General features: G+C 32.8%; 1 protein-coding gene across 1 annotated transcript; it reads right to left on the bottom strand.

Annotated features, from left to right (window-relative positions):
• Positions 1–576: 576 nt before the first annotated feature.
• LOC132756697 (insulinoma-associated protein 1a-like) lies at positions 577–3,730 on the bottom strand. The gene has a single exon (XM_060747828.1). The coding sequence runs from the start codon at positions 3,475–3,477 to the stop codon at positions 2,107–2,109; it is 1,371 nt and encodes a 456-aa protein (XP_060603811.1). The 5' UTR covers positions 3,478–3,730; the 3' UTR covers positions 577–2,106.
• Positions 3,731–20,654: the final 16,924 nt, after the last annotated feature.

Genomic DNA, 20,654 nt, shown 5'->3' with positions numbered 1-20,654 from the left:
GCTGATTTAAACAGAATTAAATTGATCTCTTTGTCTGGCGCACTTTGAGAATTTTCGAAAATGTTGTTTCGGGAACCCGATGTTTTCAAAGTACAGTTATAATCGACAAGTTCAAATATTTAGAAATTTATCAAAAATTGTTGAAGCACGGTTTAACGGTAAACGCGCGCGAGCGGAACTTTGTCGAAATTTTATGTTGACACAGTAGGGCACAGATGTATAGCGGTAATTCATATCACCGAACCTTATTATAATATAGTACATTTGTAATGTTACAGGCGTTCAACTTTTATTACTTGTATAAACTGCATTGCTGAGAAATTTAAATGAATAAAACATAGACCAGGTCTTTAATATATTAAGTATAGAAACTAAATCTGAGTAAATAACAATAGCTGGGATTTCATCCTTTATTGAAAAAATATTCGATAACATGTGTACAATTAATTATCATCAAACATAGTGAAGAATGATAAAGGCAATTAATCAAAGGCATAAAGTGAATTAATGAAATAACTCCTCGGAAATAAAGGCAAGTTATTTTAAACCTTACCCCCCCCCCCCCACCCCTTGTAAAGGTTAAATTTTGTTCCCCAATGTATATTAAAATGTGAAATTATTTTTATCAAAAAATTCGATATAAGGACGAAATATTGGTTGAACCATTCAGTTGTTAACCCTTAGTATCCAAAAAAAAATAAATAAACAATTAGTTACATTTTCCCCCTTTTTAAATAAGAAACTTTGCCTTCATTTCCCTTAGGAGTGATGACTTAAAATATCAAGATTCATTATCTAACAAGTCGAATTAAATAAAAACTTAAATAAAAATAGATAGAAAAAACTAGATGTTTTTTTCCTTTTCTTGTGAAAAAAAAGTTTAAAAACTGAAAAATTTTTATTATAAAAAATAAATAAAATAATCTTGATGTTTACAGTCACCAAAAACATGTTATATGTGTTAAAATATGTTTTAGTAGAAAAATACAAAGTATCTGAAAAGTTTGGCAGATTACCGAAAAATGAACTTTATGAGCATGATGTTTTATAAGGATTTTTATGGTGAATATCTGTGTGTGTAATAAAACAAGGATATTTACTGTAGTAATTCCTTTAAAAAATATACAAAGTTTAAGAAATAAAACTATAAAAAATATAAAAATGTAAAAAAAAATATAATGAAATATGAAAGAAACTAGATTGCACACTTCAAATAAATAAGTAAAAATAAAAATAAACAAAATATTGCACTAGATTTGAAAATGATAGTAAATTAAATAAAAATTATTGCACTGTTATAAAAGTAAAGTTTGGAAAATCTATTATTGCACGTTTATTATTGCACAGATGTAATTGCACAGTATTTATTGCACATTAGTTATTGCACTGATATTATTGCAAAGTAGATATTGCACTTGCCTGACATTGCACGAAAAACATTGCACTAAGAAAAAAAGTAAAACTGAACAAAAAGAAAAAAATAGGTATATTGCACAAAAGTACTGACTAAAAAAATATAAAATAAATAAATAAAGCATTTAATAAATAAATTATTGCACAGTATCACTGAAAGGCCATGTAGTAATACAAATATTGCACTGGGACTTATTACACACTATATTGCACATCATCTCATCAAAATAAAATTTTCTTATGAAATTAACGTTATTGCACCGTAAAAATCATAAATTATAATAAAAATCTTTAAAATAATAATAACAATTAAATAAGGCTTACAAATCGACTAGATCATAACATAGGTAATAATTATGCAAAAAAAATTATATTATATTCACATAATTACATATATCATTGAATATTTTGATATAATAACAGTAAAATATACTCCTCGTTATAAACTCAAGCCCTATTTATAATTTCTCGTCAATTGTCCCCCTTGAAGGCACATTCCATCACAGAAACTATTCTCTGTTATATTTTAACCGCCTGTCTTTCAAATACTTTGTAGTAAACACAAATTAGTATAACAATATATCACAACGTCTCCATGCAAAAGGCACCATCACCTTAATTGTCACTAGCAAATCTACAAGGCACTACTGCTTAAGTTATACAGTTTACTAGAACGTGTAACGGCATCCCTTCTTAGCTGGTACGGTTACCTGGAATCTGTAGCAGAATGACCTGACGGTTTTCTGATGGATGACACTTGTTAATATGACGGGTTAGACCCGGAGAGCTGCAAAACGTGCTGTCACAGTACTTACAGTTATACGTATCATTTCCGTGTTGGCGCACGTGCTTTTCGAGCACGATCTTATTCGGAAACGAAGTCATACACAGCGTACAAGTGAGCTCCTTTCCTGTCGTATGTGTCATTTCATGTTTTGCACGTGCATTGTCATTTGGATAAATCTTGCTACAGAACTGACAAACAAAAATGGCATCTGTCACGTGCGTTTGTTGATGTTTCCGTAAATAAGCCTGGCGACGAAATTTCTTGTTGCATTTGTCGCAAGCATAGTGACCTTCTTCAGATGTTGTATTTCCGTTCTTTGTTTTGGCGTCTTTTTGCTGTTCGTTTGTCGAAATCGCTGGAAGAATTTTCGTTGGTTCATTACTTTTCTTGCTAACTATTGGTCGCGGTTTATGCCATCTTCTATGAGACGCTAGATTTGCAGGACAGTTGAAAACTTTATCGCACTCTGGACAACGATATTCAATGTTGATGATCATCGAACACCGGTGTTGAGCGAGTTTGAAGGCGTCATCAAAGAGTTCTTTACACAATCTACAGACATAGTCTCCGATTCGATTCTCAATCTTTGCGATTTCTGCTTTTGCTTCAGGCGTAACTTCAACACAATTAAACTTACTGTCTATATCACCACATACTATTCTTCCACCATTATCTTCGTCTGTCAGTTTACGAATTATTGTTCCAGAAACAGGGGATGAATTGTCTTCGTCGAAATTTATTTTTCTTGCAGCTTTTGGCTTTTTCGTCGATTTGATTTTGTTCTCCAAATTTTCGCTGTTTCCTCTTCGTTTGTTCGGACTTATAGGTGTAAGTTTTAGAATTTGTTCAGCTTTTGAATCAATGTCATTTGATTTCGGTGGTGTAAAAGAATAATCAATTGGTTTCAAATTATCGTTGTCATCTACATCTTTCGAAATTTTGAGATCTAAAGGTACATCACTGCAAACAGACAGACGGTCGAACGTTGAGTAGTACAGTGGTGAAGGATAAGTGTTCGTACTTACAGTAAGTGGTGACGACACTGGTGATCTGGAGCCGTTGAAGTCGACGCACTGGCCTCCGTAACGTTCGCGGAAACTAGCGAACACTGGCGAAGCTGAATAACCGGAGTCAGGTGATCCGAAATTAGTGTGCACGTGCTCTTGATCTGAACCGCTTTCGCTCCTATCATCATCCGAAAAGTTGCGAATTCTATGTGAAAATGTCCCAGCATGTTTTGTCCTTTTAACAAGAAATCCTTTTGGCATCTTGCTCATAAGTATTTGAACACAGACTTAACTTCCTGAGTGTCACTTTAAGGCACTTTTGGTGATGCTTTATTCTCGCTGTGTAATGCTTAATTTTGCGAAAGTTACGAAAAATAATTTAACGTCGGGATTTGGTCACATTAGTTAAGTGTATCTTCTTAAAGCATTTCTTTGTCTTTTGTTTAATGTTTTTGTCACATAGCATTACACTCACATGTCATAAACTACGAAAACGACCAAATCCGACGAAAAATTCAAAATCTAGAGTATTTATACGACTCAGCTTCCGCATCTGTTAAGTCCCGCCTTCGTCTAAAGCCCCGCCTCTGTCGCGTGCAAGCTGTCACATTTATGTTACGGTATGGCGGCGACAGTTTGTAGTAAATTGGTTTGAAGCTATTTAATGTTTACATTCACTTATCTGCTTTTGCGGTAATATGAATCACAATGCCGTTGAAAAGTCGATAAACATTTTTGTACATCTTTACTGTATCGGGAACGTAAATGTTTGTTAAGGTATAAAATTTCTTTTGACTGTTTACAAGCGTTTGTTTTGACTTCATTTTATATGTCTTATCTTTCGATGTTCTGAGTTTCCGTCTGTCTCTGAGAGTTAAGCAAACAAAGCGTATGGAAGGTGTAATTAAATTGTATCAAGACATTTCAGAATATTATAGATTTGATGTTGTGGAATTTTATCGATGACGCAAACTTCATTTATTTAAGTCCCTTGTCAAACATTGATAAAGTTGACAAATGATGTATTACCAATATTCATAATTGTTTAATATCAGAAACAGAAAATGTTTCCGAGAACTCGATCACAAATAAGATTTCTAAATAAACGAATTTATCGAATAAATTCTATTTGTAAGACGGTACTCAGTACACTTTAATAAATTAATGCATTGCAATTAGAATATTTTTCTACATATTTTTAATATTAAAATTTTAGCAAAAATATTTCTAGCGCGCATATATATTTAATTATTTCTTTCCTTTGTCATCTTAAACTTAGTTCCATTTTTCATTCATTGTCAAATATACTGAATATTCATAATAAAATTATGCCCAGCTAAATTTTGATTTGTTCGTAGTTTTATCAAAGCGCTTGTAAAACCCCGCGCGACTGGCGCGCGCCTAATTTGCATACAGCTGTATATTATAACATCGGACTATTTTTTATGTCCATCTAGTTATTTTAGCTGTTAAAGGAACGACTCTTTGAGATTCCATAGAACAAAACCATAATCTTGATTCCGCACGTTGCTCTGGAAACAAATGATGTATTTAATAACTCTCATTTTTTTTGCTAAATTTTAATGAGCGTCGGATTTTAATGTATGCAAATGAGTTGATTCCTTCCAATTCATCAATTTTAAGAGCAGGGCATCAATGCCTAGTAACAAGCATCTTTTTAAATATAAAAAACAAAAAACAAAACAGAAAAAAATCCTAGTAGCATATTGGAACGGAAACTTTTGTCTTGTTTTGAACTACCATGATTTATTCATTTCGTACGTGTATGACATGTGAAAATATAAATACACCTGAGTAACGCTTCGTGTAATTAAAATGTTCAACATGACACAATCTATTATTTTCTCCAGTAAATTCAAGTATTTTTTTTTTCATATAAAATGCTTAATCGTTATATAACAACACGTTATGATAAATCATTTAATACTGAAAATATTGCTAAAATTCTTTACTTGAGATATCATTTTATTTTTATTTTCATTTAATTGTTTTTTTAATGTTTTAAATAAGTCTAATTTTTCCAAATGGAATATCATACAAGTTTTTGTTCATTCGATCAGAAAAAAATATTACATCGTAATTATATACTAGAAAAATAATTAAAACTTTTATATCATTTTCGCTTTTACTATGGTAATAAACTCAAAAATTTATTTATAAGGGAGCAGGGTCATTTATCTTTTTTAAATCTCCAAGAATCATCGAATTTTTAGTATTGAAGTATATAGTTATTTTAATAAGAGTAATAACTTTACAATGAAATCAAAACACCAAACAAACAAACAAAAAATCCAGCTCATCCTTATGAATAATGTCCATTTCTCTAATTGTTTAAAGTTCACAATTTAAAAATAGCCACTTGTTATAACAGGAGGTTAATTTATCTACATTAAATGTGGCATTCACAGATTGATCTCTTAATATCGTGATGTAAATTAAACTAATTTCACAAATTTAATTTTAACGAGAAGGCAACGTCGATTTCCTCTCGTGTAGGCTAAAACACGATGCTAGATTTCTCAGATGAAGGAATGCCGAGTGAAATTATTATATAACAACATTTTTTTTCTCTCTTCAGATCTAGCATTTTGCATTACGACGAAGATGCATTTTTCTGTTTAAACAGCAGTTTAGTTTTAATATTGAACTTTTAAGAATTAAAAAGAAATAATTAGCATTGACATGCCATCATATTGATTTACAATTGTTTTGTGTAGATTAAGGACGCTACAAGATGCTGTAGATCAAACAATTATAATTTTATGATAACGATTTAAGAAGAATCTGATTTACTGAGAGTAATATACGAAATGTTTATCTCCAAAAAAAATTTGAAAATCAAAATATAACCACTTTGTAGTATAAACTCCCACCTTTTTTGTTAGATATAAACATATCATTACAGATAAGATGAAAGTTTAAATGTTTTAAATTGATTTTGTAATTGAAAAGATAAATTCAGGACTTTCAATAGTTCTTGTATAAAATCTGTGACATAAAATATCAATTTAATGAGCAGCTGAATGGTGCCACATGCACTGTAGATGAGTACAGCACCATTAAATGAGCAGATACTAAAGTTCTCCTAAAATAGAACTACTTAAAACCAATGCAACATTAATGAGTGAGTTGTTATGAAATTACGTGACCTGTTTCTATAACTGGGGTATCAGACGACAGCTGATCGATGCCAATACTCATCGTCCGCGTTCCAGTACATTAGTGCTGGAATATATAAAGGAATGTCGGGACGCACCAATGCCAGTCTGATGTCAATAGAAATTGATAAGTGCAGCCCAGGGAACGCACGCGGTATTTGTGAAACATGAGTTTTGCGTGACTGTTATTTTTTTGCGTGTTAAACCGCTAAATTCAGATACTCTGTCCGTAACGCTTCTGATGATTTGTTGCGTTCAATAATTAATTATTTTCTAAATGATCTATTTAACTGCTGTCAGAATCTGTCACTTGTAACACGTGAGTTATTTTAACATAAGCGTCGATTTTAATAGTTCATAAATTGTGCAAAATTAATGTAATGTCTTTTTTTTTTGAAAACAAAATTAGCGAAATGGTTCATGGTGCATAAAATAAATACCCGCATCATGTGTTAAGTGGCCCTGGACGAGAATTAGTCACATGTTTATCTGTCTCAAATCATCTATCTGCAAGTTTGATATTCAGCTTGTTGTTGTTGTTTTGTTGGGTAATTTCTTAGATTGTTACTCAAACCTTTCCGTTTAAGATAGCTTTTACCTGTACATAATAATTGGAGAAAAAAACAACAACAAAAATCCCTAATATTTGAAATCAGTAAATAAATCAGTTACCTTTACACTGATATTCCTGTCGCTGTTTTTGTGTCATAAAATGTTTGTTTACAGATTATTAGTATTGTATGTTGGACATCATTTCAGTCTTTAGGTACGCGTACATGCGTGTGTTTCGGTAATAGGCTACAATATGGCGAACCACTTGATGGTGGAACTATATCTATATAATCGTTTATTCTTTGCGCGTTAATCAAAAAGATTTACAGAGTCTTCCATTTTTTCTATTGTAGATTTTTGTGCAGTATCTTAGAGCGCAAATACCACCGCTTGTAATGCTGAACAATACTAAAAATGCATTTCTAAATTTGGAACAGTGACCTTTAAAATGAAATATGCCGACTCTAACGCATCATTTCTATAAAAGGCGCTAAGAATGAAATTAATTGGCGGAATTTCCATATTTGGTTCGGGATTATAAAATAAAAAAAATATGATTCCGTAAAGTGTCTGGGCGTTGGCTGACGCTGCATGGGAATTGAGTCACGGCTAATTTTTACATCTGGCGGTGAAAATCAGACAAAATGAAACAAAAACAATACATTTACAATCACTGCAAAGTTTCAACGCTTCCCCTCAGTTGCGTCGCTTTGTTTCGCGATTTCTATTGTTTTTTACGAAAATGCGTGTGCACGGCACTACAAAACCGAATATCGTTCACTTTGAGAGGCGCCTGCAAAATTATCCGTTATTTTTTCCAAAGGCGCGCATGGCAGATGGCTAGTTTACGAAATGCATGTCGTCTGCATTGTAAGCCATACGTGCAATATGGCGGGTAGGATTTTCAGTTATTAATATTTAAATTTACGCCAAGATAATGTCCAATGTTCTGTGAAATTGTGAAATCATTTTAATTGCGGTCTTATTTTAGCAGTTCAATGTCATCTAGCGCTTCCCGCGTTTAAATTTCATCACCACGGAAAAACGAAAAAAAGCTATATTCTCTAATTAAAATGGAATGGCTATTACTATAATGAAATCTGTGATTCTAAAAAAATAGTACCTTTATCCATGTCTCAAAGGCTTACAATGTAAATAAGCGTTCTTTCTAGAAATAAAAATAACAAACTTTTATCTTTAAATGCATTTGTAAATCAGTTTTTCTGACAATCATTAGTATGAATTAAGTACAAAGGCTAATCATTTCCGAAGTTATTATAACACAGATCTGTCTTTCAAACAGCATAACACCCCTAAATATTTATCAACAATGTGCTAAAATCGAGGTTTTTTATATGATTTTTTTCACATAGTGATGCGATTAATTTTTGTACTTGTTTATTCATTTTGTGATTTATTTATTGACCGAAGAACATGTATCAATTTGATCTAAAAAAATTAACTATATATGGGCAGTTTCATTGTCAGAACTGTAAGATCTATGCTGATGTATGCTGATGTATGGTAATATTTGGTAATATGTGGTTATGCGCTGACAGGTTTACTTATTATTGGCAGGTTTGTCACGTGGGTTAAATGTGAAGTTGGTAATGAGAAGAAATATATCGCCAGGTTGTTGATATGTTTTTATTTATGTTTAGGTTGGAAATGGAAAGTTACATATGGCCAGGTTGGTAATGTGTAGTTATATATGGGCAGGTTGGTAATGTGTTGTTATATCTGGCCAGGTTGGTAATGTGTAGTTATATGTATGGGCAGGTTGGTTCTGTGTAGTTATATATGGACAGAGTAATAATATGTAGTTATAGATGGGCAGGTTGGTAATGTGTAGTTATATATAGGCAGGTTGGTAATGTGTCAGTATATATGGACAAAGTAGTAATATGTAGTTATAGATGGGCAGGTTGGTAATGTGTAGTTATATATGGGTAGGTGGGTAATGTGTAGTTATATATGGGCAGGTTGGTTCTGTGTAGTTATATATGGACAAAGTGGTAATATGTAGTTATAGATGGGCAGGTTGGTAATGTGTAGTTATATCTGGCCAGGTTGGTAATGTGTAGTTATATATGGGCAGGTTGGTTCTGTGTAGTTATATATGGACAGAGTAGTAATATGTAGTTATATATGGGCAGGTTGGTACTGTGTAGTTATATATGGGCAGGTTGGTACTGTGTAGTTATATATGGACAGGTTGGTACTGTGTAGTTATATATGGGCAGGTTGGTAATGTGTAGTTATATATGGGCAGGCTGGTAATGTGTAGTTATATATGGGCAGGTTGGTTCTGTGTAGTTATATATATGGACAGAGAAGTAATTATGTAGTTATAATTGGGCATGTTGGTAATGTCTAGTTATATATGGGCAGGTTGGTAATGTATAGTTATATATGGGCAGGTTGGTTTCTTTCGAGTTATAAATGGACAGAGTTGTAATATGTAGTTATAGATGGGCAGGCTGGTAATGTGTAGTTATATATGGGTAGGTGGGTAATGTGTAGTTATATATGGGCAGGTTGGTTCTGTGCAGTTATATTTGGGCAGGTTGGTACTGTGTAGTTACATATGGACAGAGTAGTTATATGTAGTTATAGATGGGCAGGTTGGTTCTGTGTAGTTATATATGGGCAGGTTGGTTCTGTGTAGTTACATATGGACAGAGTAGTTATATATAGTTATAGATGGGCAGGTTGGTAATGTATAGTTATATATGGGCAGGTTGGTTCTGTGTAGTTATATATGGACAAAGTAGTTATATGTAGTTATAGATGGGCACGTTGGTAATGTGTAGTTATATATGGGTAGGTGGGTAATGTGTAAGTATATATGGGCAGGTTGGTAATGTGTAGTTATATATGGGCAGGTTGGTGCTGTCTAGTTATAGGTGGGCAGTTTGGTACTGTGTAGTTATATATGGACAGGTTGGTAATGTGTAGTTATATATGGGCAGGTTGGTAATGTATAGTTATATATGGGCAGGTTGTTTCTGTGTAGTTATATATGGACAGAGTAGTTATATGAAGTTATAGATTAGCAGGTTGGTAATATTTAGTTATATATGGGCAGGTTGGTAATGTGTAGTTATATATGGACAGAAAAGTAATATGAAGTTATAGATGGGCAGGTTGGTAATATGTAGTTATATATGGGCAGGTTGGTAATGTGTAGTTATATATGGGCAGGTTGGTACTGTGTAGTTATATATGGGCAGGTTGGTAATGTGTAGTTATATATGGACAGGTTGGTAATGTGTAGTTATATATGGACAGGTTGGTACTGTGTAGTTATATATGGACAGGTTGGTAATGTGTAGTTATATATGGACAGGTTGGTACTGTTTAGTTATATATTGACAGGTTGGTAATGTGTAGTTATACATGTATATGGGCAGGTTGGTAATGTGTAGTTATATATGGGTAGGTTGGTACTGTGTAGTTATATAATTGCAGGGAAGTAATATGTAGTTTATATGACCGGGTTGGTAATGTGTAGTTATATAAGGCCTGGTTTGTAATGTTTACTTATAAATGGTCAGGTTGGTAATGAGTCGTCATGTATATTTGAAATATGTGGTTATGTATAGTTAGATTTGTTATATGTAATTAACAATTCATATGACTTTGATTTGTGAAGCATATTGTTGCAGGTTTGCTTACATTTTTATAAAAAGTTAAAACTTCTAATTAATGAAAAATAGTGCGACATATTCCAGGGAAGTTATCAGACTAAGCATAAGAGACCTACTATTCACAGAAATTAGCTACACCTAGCCAAAATTGTAGAAATTTCTGATTCTCCATTAATTACTAGGTTGAATTTTAGTAATAAAACTAGTCAACTGTTGTTATAGAAACATATTTAATAGGTTAAGTTAAGTTTGCTTATATTTAAATTGCAACAAAGTTACAAAGTTAACAAGATGTTTCCGGTCACGTGTAATATGAAGCATGTCATTTTAGAATTTCACCTCGTCTTATTGATAATTTTGTAAAATACGACATTTAAATTGATTAAGGTACCTTAAATGCCAATATTACATATAGCCATGTTTCGAATTTGTATATAACAACAAAGTTTTAAAATATCACTGTACAGAAACATTAACTGATTTCTTACTGTCAAGATGCATATTGCAGCTATGTGGTCACTACCATGGCAGTAAGATTAGAATTTAAACTGCCGTGTTTGGAATTCAGTCAAGGAATTTGAATTTTTTCGTGTGAGGAAACTAGCCAGCAAACGTACAGAACGTCGGTGATTCTACTCAAGTGCCCGATGGTGCCTAAAATAATGTACGGAGTGGCATCTGAGGACTTTCAATCACCCCTAAAAATCATGTTACTTTAAAGTGACATTATGCTCTTTTTTTTCGCTGTCAATTGTAGCTAAATTAGTCTTATATTTCAAAAGATTAACATTTGTAATTGTGATTGACCAATAATTGATAGTAATAATGTTTAGGATAAAATTGTAAAAAACTACTTAAGTTATATAAAGACTGTCCCACTGTTGTAAAATGACCTCTACTGAGAACATTCTGAACGGTAAGAAATGTATTAGGGTCACGTGGCTTATTGACCATTTTTGCATAGTAAAACATAAAACTGAACACAATTATGACAAAATGTAAAGTAATTTGGAGTTTAACCCAAGTACTGACCATTTTCTCTGTGACGGGTATAATGCCACTTTAATAGTGTTGCTGTGATTTGAAACCAAATAGTCAAACCAACCCTTATTTTCTTAAGTGGTTAACTAATATCGTGAGGTCATTTTTTATGGTGTTTGGAAAACGAACAGTCACATGAAGGGCCCTCATCATTAAAAGAGACACCGTGGATTGTTAATAAAGAGATTGTATGGTAGTTGCTAGCATGGTTATGAGAATGTTTAATTTTCCTGGCCGCATGTACATTTGCGATGAAGATCTCAAATTAACAGAAAGTATCAGACAATATGCTCCCAGAGAAAACCTGCGAAGATTTCGCCGAATGAATTCAAAGCACTATGCAGTATGATATGCAGATGCATATATAGCATTACATGCAATAAAACTGCACGGATTGCATGAGACAAGGTGCTAATATAATTAACATCTTGCAAGATATAATTTACACTAACGTCAAAAAGAGATGAAATCAAGACATTTACAGGTCATGAAGCAATTTTAGCCGCGTCACGACAAAACCAACATAGTGCGTTTGCGACCAGCATGGATCCAGACCAGCCTGCGCATCCGCGCAGTCTGATCAGGATCCATGCTGTTCGCTATCAGTTTCTCTACTTATAAAAGAGATGGTAAGCGAACAACATGGATCCTGATCAGACTGCGCGGATGCGCAGGCTGGTCTGGATCCATGCTGGTCGCAAACCCACTATGTTGGTTTTGTCGTGACACGGCTCATTTTAAGAAATTGAAACGTCTGTTGCGCAATATAGTCTTATCATTTTATGTGTTGTACATTGGGAATAACCTTTGTGTAACATAATCAAGTAATTATTAAATTTAATTTGCAGGAACGTCAATTGGTAAGGAAATCAAGACGTTGAAAAAACTGCAGCAAACTTTAGTTGTTGAAAATGTCTGCTGTAAAATACAGTTCTACAGTTTCATGTGAAGTGCATTATAATCAGTATATTTTGTAACATAACCAGGCAATGGTACACTATTTTATATTGATTAATTTAAGAATAAAGACAAACGGCCGATTTGATATAAAACTATTTTCACAAACAAATTTTCCATGCATGTATCTATGAATATCATTTCCCCTGAGAATTTGTCTGTCTCGTCTTGTGCACCCTAAACATGTTGAAGATAACTTTTATTGTGAGCTTTGGTTTTTTGCTGTGATTTAAAGCTGTATTAGTATAAGCGCTGAAATTAAAAAATATGAGCCGCGTCACGACTAAACCAACATAATGGGTTTGCGACCAGCATGGATCTATACCAGCCTGCGCATTCGCGCAGTCTTATCAGGATCCATGCTGTTTGCTATCAGTTTCTCTACTTGTTATAGAGTTGGTAAGCGAACAGCATGGATCCTGGTCAGGCAGGCTGGTCTGGATCCATGCTGGTCGCAAACCCATTATGTTGGTTTTGTCGTGACGCGGCTCATATACTGAAAGAAAGGTAAACATGACGGTTTTTAGAAAAGATTGACAAGAGAATAATGTAGTAACCATAAAACTACCAGTAAAATTGTTTTGAGGAAACCTTACTTTGTTTGAAGGAATCCCATAAAGTAAGTAATTGCTTTCCCGATATCGAACTGAAGACGTCAGGGGGGGGGGGGGGTGACGGGGGAGTACCGCCATTAATAGGCTCATCTTGTCAATATATTACTGTATTTATTCAATATTTAAAGCGCATCATCATCAGTGATACATGTTTTATTTGTTTAAACTATGACAAAGTTCCTCAACGTATTGTAAACATGGACGAAACCAAGTGACGCGAGTCATCAATAATATTTTCGCTTTTATAGATTTCACCTGGCATTCTTTAACTGACTGATGAAAAGGCGTTCAAGGACAGTCTGCAGTAGGGAAAATAGAAAGTTTCCCGCAAAAAAAAAGAAAAAAAAGAGAGAAAGCAATGAAAAAGAACATAAAAACCACATGCAACATACGCTGCCATGCGTAAAGAAATGCATGTGCATATGGATTTATTCCCGCCCATTGTGGTCCAAATTTAGCACCGTTAATTTATTTTCCGTTATGATTGACCATGATAAGGAGCAGGTGCGCTTTTCAGAACCCATTTTTCACACCAGTGGGCCTTTTTTCTCGCTTCTTGTCAGTGCTGTTAGCCGGTAAAACCCCTTTTTGTTGATACATGAATATAATTAGCTAAAGGCTAACGGCTGGGGTTACAGAGGGTGCTCATTATCTCATTTACTAGTGTGTCATGTGATTTTATAATTTAGTCCTGGCTTTTTCAGAAACCCCGAATAATACCATCAACGACAATCTTGTAATAGAGCGACCGTGCTAAAGGCCGAAGAGGTCAGCTATTTGTAACAACCAAGTGACGTTTTTGTATTTAACAACACACTTAATAGAGCCCTACTACAGTATTTAAAGCCCGATATAATGGGTAACACAACATGTAATAGAGGTGTCATATGTGTAAAATGATCGTGACATAATTAATTTGTAATAAAAAAACTTTGGCATGTATTATCGAGTGAAATTTACAGTCTGATTTCTTTTCTCCTTTGGAAAGACTATTTTCTCATCTACAGAACTGCCAGCGTTCAGAAGTTAATGTCTTTCGGTTGTTTCTATGTTTTCTCTGCCGAGTCATAGTATGTATTATAACAATTTTCAGTACATAATTCCTAGAATAACGATCATTTCATTTGTACAAATTGTGTATGTTTAGTTGAATAGTTATAAAGGATATCAGGTTTGAAAACAATGGTTGACGCTTTTATAATCAGTAATATTAGATTGATAAAAATGGCATACCGGAAACACACAACATACGCCACAGCTTAATGTGAATTATAACAGATGTGCTGTTCTAACAACTGCTTATATATACCCGCCTTCATAAGGAAAACTTTCTATTTATGTACGAGGGTAACAATAGTCCTAAACATAAAAATATTGTTATATTTATTTTTTTTCCTTTTATAATGCACAATGTTTAGCCAAACAATATTGACAGATTAGCAAAATGGTCAGTTAATACGCACACTAAAAATGAATTTAGTGCTGTCTTTGTGTAAAAGATCTTGTTCTACCATGTTTACTACAGTACACTACTGGCTGTTGAAATATTCTCTTAAGAGTATAAAAAAATATTACCGAAATAATGGAGAATGATGCATCATCCTGCATGTTTTATTTCAACGATAATACTTTACAAATTAAATTGCACAAAGACTGTATACTTTAAAAACAAACTTATCTTTGGCGAAAGGGGCTTGTGTCTAAGCAACCGGGTTGTATTGAAATTTTCAAGTGACCATGTGTCAATGACAGTTACTCGCAGATGGTCCCTGGAAATCTTTTAAATGGACCTACATGTTCGGTAGCAAGATTTATGTGAGAGCGATTTGAACCCCGATTTCATACCAATTTTCACCACAAAAAGCAACTTGAAAAGTAATAAATTAGCCTATTCACACGTAGTCTTGTAGGGCACCGATGCTTTGAGTGTCCATTGGATTATGGGTTATGGGGCTAAATAGTGAGCACAAAGGGCTCCCACCCTTTATTGTTGTGGTGTCAAAAAGCTCGATTAAGGACAGAATGAAATATGTAAATGCTACTGATTAGGGAATAAATCTTTTTTAAGATAGTCCATGTTGATATCTCCCTTGGATGTATTTAAATTGGCCTAATTGTTGTAAATTTATGTCGCAGAATAATAATTTCTTCTTAAAAAGTGCAAAGACATTTTCGATTTAAAACATGTTTACTGAAGAAAGCCAGTGTTTACAAATAAAATCTAATGACATTTTTCGTGCATATTTAATTGTTATGGAAGCCTTGGAGGGTCACTTTTGAGTTTCGACTTATAGATTTATTTTACTATTTTCTTATGACTTTTGATTTATGACTTTTGATTTATGACTTTTGATTTTTGACTTATGGATTTTGTTACTGTCCCACGTGCTTGCCTCATTATTTCCAAGGAAAATACGGCAGAATATGACAACGATTCAGACGAGGTAAGTTCATTTACCTAAGTTTCTTGGAGACTTATTTATAAACAAAATATGTGGGTACATATGCAAGGACAGATGTTATTCTTATATAAGCCTTTTTAATTGATTAAGAAAAGAAAATATTTTGCTTGCATTGCATTGCATTTGGTATCCATTTTTTATTTTGATTTCCGGAACAGGGATACATAATCTCAAATTGACATACAGCGTATGAATCAAACGCTTTATTTTTTTGTATAGGTTCCAGTTTTAAATCCAAATCAGTCTCGCATTGTTGTTTGCTGTAGTTCAATCGGTTTCCACCCGTAGTTCATTCTTCGTCCATCTTATATTGAATAGAGACCAAATTATAGGCCTTATTTTGACAAAGAAATTTGTAATTAAGAAGTTTCATGAAACATGGTATTTCAAAAACAATAAATCATACAGCTTTGAAACTTTACACACTTCAGACACTTAAGTAAGAAATCTCTGAATTGCATTGTTATCAAAGTATGCCTCTTTTTCGACTTTGAATTTGTTGTTTAGAATTTTCATGAAAAATGGTTTCGCAAAAACTATTTTAGCGATTCCTTTGAAACTTCAAACACATTTTAAGTGTTGACATCTAAGGTCAATGACCAAGTTTCGTATGAGTGGCTCACAATTTGACATACTGATGCCCATTTTTAAAGCTAAAATGTTTTGTCAGAAGGTTTATGAAATATGGTCCCATAAACCAGTTATGATATAATATTGAAACTTTATTATTCACTTGTTCAATATCAATAACTTAGGACACCTACCAAGTACAAAGTACATGTTATTTGTATATAAACTTTTGAATACTAAGAGGATATTTTTTCGTTTGCGTGAAATATGGAATATATTTTCACTCAACATGATAAAATGCCACATATTTTCACGAGCCGGCACGGCGAGTGAAAATATGTGGCATTTTATCATGTTGAGTGAAAATATATACCATATTTCACGAAAAACGAAAAAATAACCTTTTTATTTTATTTCATTATCAAAGAAAACGGTAACGAATCCCCTTGCTTGCTACCAACTGCAATTGTACAGCGCGCAGTAATTTATGCGTAAGCACGCGCTGTTTGGCGCTACATTGTGACGTCATGTAAACAACTCTTTAAACGTCTGTACAGCGTTAATTACTGAATTAAAGATATTGGTGTTCGGATTAATTTTCTTAGTTAGACCATTTTCTATCATGCTAGATAGTTTTCAAAACAATATTCAAGAAAAAGTTGTTTTGTATTCATCAGATTTTTCAAACAAAACGGCGAAAGAAGTCCCTTAAAATAAATATGAGTTTTGACTCCGCCCACTTTCATATTTATATTTCATATTTATTTTTAAAAAATATGAAATATATTTGACTGATATTGCACCATATTTCATGGGTAAAATTAAATAAAGTTATGTATTAAGGGATTTTTTGTATTTCATTTTGTATATATAGGTATTTCATTTCAATTGAGATAACACATACTTTTAATGTTTTCAATTTAAATTCTAGTAAAGCTACCTGTAGGGATTAAGGACGTGCTGTCGAATGGTTTCAACTACAAAGCAGTTGCAAGAGCATCAGCAATACATATTTGTCAAGTTTTCGGAGCCAGTTTAGAAGACTAAGAGGTTTCATTGCAACACAGCGTTCGTTCCGAGTGGAAAGTAGTACAGTTTAGCAATGCAAAATGTGCAAACACTGGTGATTTGGTTTTTTCGTTATTGTCTATGGAAATATTCAGAGATTTTCGGAATACGAGGGTTAACCTTTTCACACTTGTTTCAGACGCTCGACAACCCCACCATTTATTGTGGACGCTTATTGAAACACACAATTCACGTCTCGCCACGTTTATTTTATATTGTCCATATCTCCAATATGGTATAAAACTTGTATCGATAGACAGGTCATCGTGAGACAAAGAAAGGTGTGAAAAATCATGAATTCATAATTCTGGCTTTCATAATTTTCAGTATTTGCACATTGTAAATTTTAAAACTTATATGAAAGGTATCGAAATCAAACTTTGCATGTTCATATAGCTCGGCAAGGCAGTAAGAAACATACTTCTTAGCTATCATAAATTTTAGAAAGTCTTGTTTTTTATTGTTTTTTTTTTTCATACTTAGATTTTGTTAAGCTCATAATTATCTCAAAAACTGTTGAAGGCATCAACTTGAATTTACTGGCAGATATATCTCGGCGAGACAGAGTGCATTGTATTGTTAACAAAACTTTTGATTATAAAATCAAATCGTTCTCCTAAGTTAAAAATTCCCTTTTTTGACATGGACATGCCTCGGGTTGGGGGTATGCTCATTACGAAAGACTTTGAGATTTCCATTACATATAAAATTGGTCATACTTCGAGAAAAAAAATGTGGACGTTATTTAAAGTTAACTAGGAAATCTTTGGCGAGAGACTGTTTGTTTTTTCTTTCTTTTGAACATGTAGAAATGAAGAAATAACGCTCTGACAATGATTTAAAAAATCTTGACTTCAATTATAATAATAATACAAACACTCTAACGTTGCTAATTTACCTAATTTATTTTATGTTTTCAAACGCTTTGTTAAAACACTCATGATTTTCTTAGTTTTTCATCAGTAACGTATCACAATGTGTTGTTTTGTAGAAATATTGCATGCATATATGTCTTCTGTGACGTAAATACTTGAAGTTTTTGTTGATGGCAGTGTTCATTTTAAGCTGTTCCTTAGTGTTAGCTTTTAAGTAAGGCATATGTGCTATTTTAGAAAAAAATGTTAGCCTCTGTATTTCTTATCTCTCTTTTTTTTTAATTAAATATAATGAAGCGCAAATGCAGTTTGTTTTGCATATCTAATACATTTGTTTTCTTATAAGACAACAATTTTGTTAAACAAAATAAAGCACGGTTGTAGAATTAGAAATGTTTGTTGTTATCTGTTTAAACGCATTTATTCCAAAAAATTATTGATAGCTCTGCCAACCTGTCACGGTCTAGACCGTGAGGTAAATAAACCTTTGGTAACGTGGTCTCTCGGTAGAGGTATATTTAGGTAGTCTGTTGAGGGAGTTGGCTGGTTCCACACAGTTTACTTCTATAGTGATTGATATTCTATTTCTACTTTGCTCATTTTAACCTCTTACATATAATTTTAATGGAACATTATCTCTACATAGATAAATAAATTCTCTGCAACATTTAAATACTGTTTATTCTGATTGTAAATTGCAAGTTTATTTTGGTTATAACAAAATTACAATAACACAATAATAAATTGTAAACAAATGAGGACAATGTATTTTTATCATTAAATAGATTAAATATGCATTTTTCTACTTACAACATTGGAAAATTGATATCTCACTCGACCTTCGGTCTTGCGAGATATCATTTTTCCACCGCTGCTCGTAGCAATATACAAAGCCTTAAAAAGCTACTACTACATAATATTCCGTTTATATCTTCTTTAATTTAATGTATTATAATGCCTAGCGCTTGTTCCCTCTTTAATAGTGAACACGGAAAAATAGCGTACCAGTCAACCGTGACTAAATTCAACAAAGAATTAAATAATCTATTTCAAGATGTAAAATGTTAATGAAAAATTGTAATAAAGCTACACATCTAGAAAATAGCTCAGAACTGTTTAATCTGAATAAAAAATTCTTATTTATCAATAACAGTTTATTTACTTTAATAGACGGCACTTATGAATGAATGTTCCGAATTAAACCTTCTATACATGTGATATTACAAAAACAATTGATGTTGATTCTTCACGTAAAAAAGATCAACTATCATATGATAAAATCATATGAATGCAATAATTCTAATGCAAAAATGAGGCTAGTGGCTAAATGTACTTGTAAACATTATATGACTTCAACACCACTCTCGGCTGATGTGCTCCCTTGCGTTTGGTGACTGTATCACAAATTTGCTTATTTTGCACTAATCTAAAATCAAGTTAAACTAATGTTTATACCAAGGCAAGAGTAACAGCAAATGACAAAAGTTATAAGTCAAAAGTCAAAAGATAAAAGTCATAAGTAAAAAGTGATAAATTATAAGTGAATAGTCACAAGGCAAAATTTAATTAAAAAACGAGAAAATTTATTACAAAGATCAACTATTATTTTTGAAATAACAATCATATATATTCCTTTTACATATAGTTACCATAATACATTCTATAAAGTTATGGTTGCTATATGTTGCGAATGAATAAGACGTTTAAATCTAATTACACATACTTGAAATTACACGTATCACTTATATGTCACGGTACGAATCTATTCAGTAGATGATGTGCACTCTCGGTCGGGACAGAACTAGCCCTGTAAGGGGTTGCGGGTTCAAATCCCGGTATGGCTGCATATCTTTCTCCCCCTGTGGCATTTGGTATAGTGGAAAGTGTCCCTGCCAGTCACGCGGGAGACCGAGGTTCTATTCCTAGCCGGGAAGCCTTTTTGTAACCAGGGCTTGATATAGAACAGATACAGGTTGTGGGTTTGAAACCCATAGGAGCCAACATTTTTTTTCTTCGTTTTTTCTTTTAAACAGTATTTTTGTATTTTTCTAACTATATTTAGATCTAGATGGAAAAATATGCTCGTTTTCTATTATTATCATTTTTTACAGATTATTCATTTGGGCCTAATTAATAATGCCTAATATAAGAGCAAAAATACGTTCATATTTTAACATTTTCAATGCTTTAATATTTTTACAAACAAGCCGGTAAAAACCCTTCCCATTATTTTCAGAATGAATCAAATAATACTTCTAAGAGAGATTTTTAGCCAAACTTTGTATAAAGCCCTTTGACAAATGTAATTTCAGTGATTTTCGAAATTTTTAGAATGATATGATAGAAATTTGTTCAAAATGGGGGGTAGAGAAAAAAATTTCCCATGCATAATTTTCTATCGTGTCGAGAAAAGTCATCATTTAACATGCATAGTTTCATTATAAGAATTTTATTTTTTTTGCATCTAAACAAAAACACT

Source organism: Ruditapes philippinarum, unplaced genomic scaffold (genome assembly GCF_026571515.1).
Source record: "Ruditapes philippinarum isolate M1 unplaced genomic scaffold, ASM2657151v2 ctg3683_1_1_1_1, whole genome shotgun sequence".
NCBI lineage: Eukaryota > Metazoa > Mollusca > Bivalvia > Venerida > Veneridae > Ruditapes > Ruditapes philippinarum.
This window is presented reverse-complemented; position numbering and strand designations above follow the sequence as displayed.

Excerpts from the sequence above, each read along its gene's own strand:
- LOC132756697 (XM_060747828.1), bottom strand. The coding sequence starts at position 3,477 with ATGAGCAAGATGCCAAAAGGATTTCTTGTTAAAAGGACAAAACATGCT.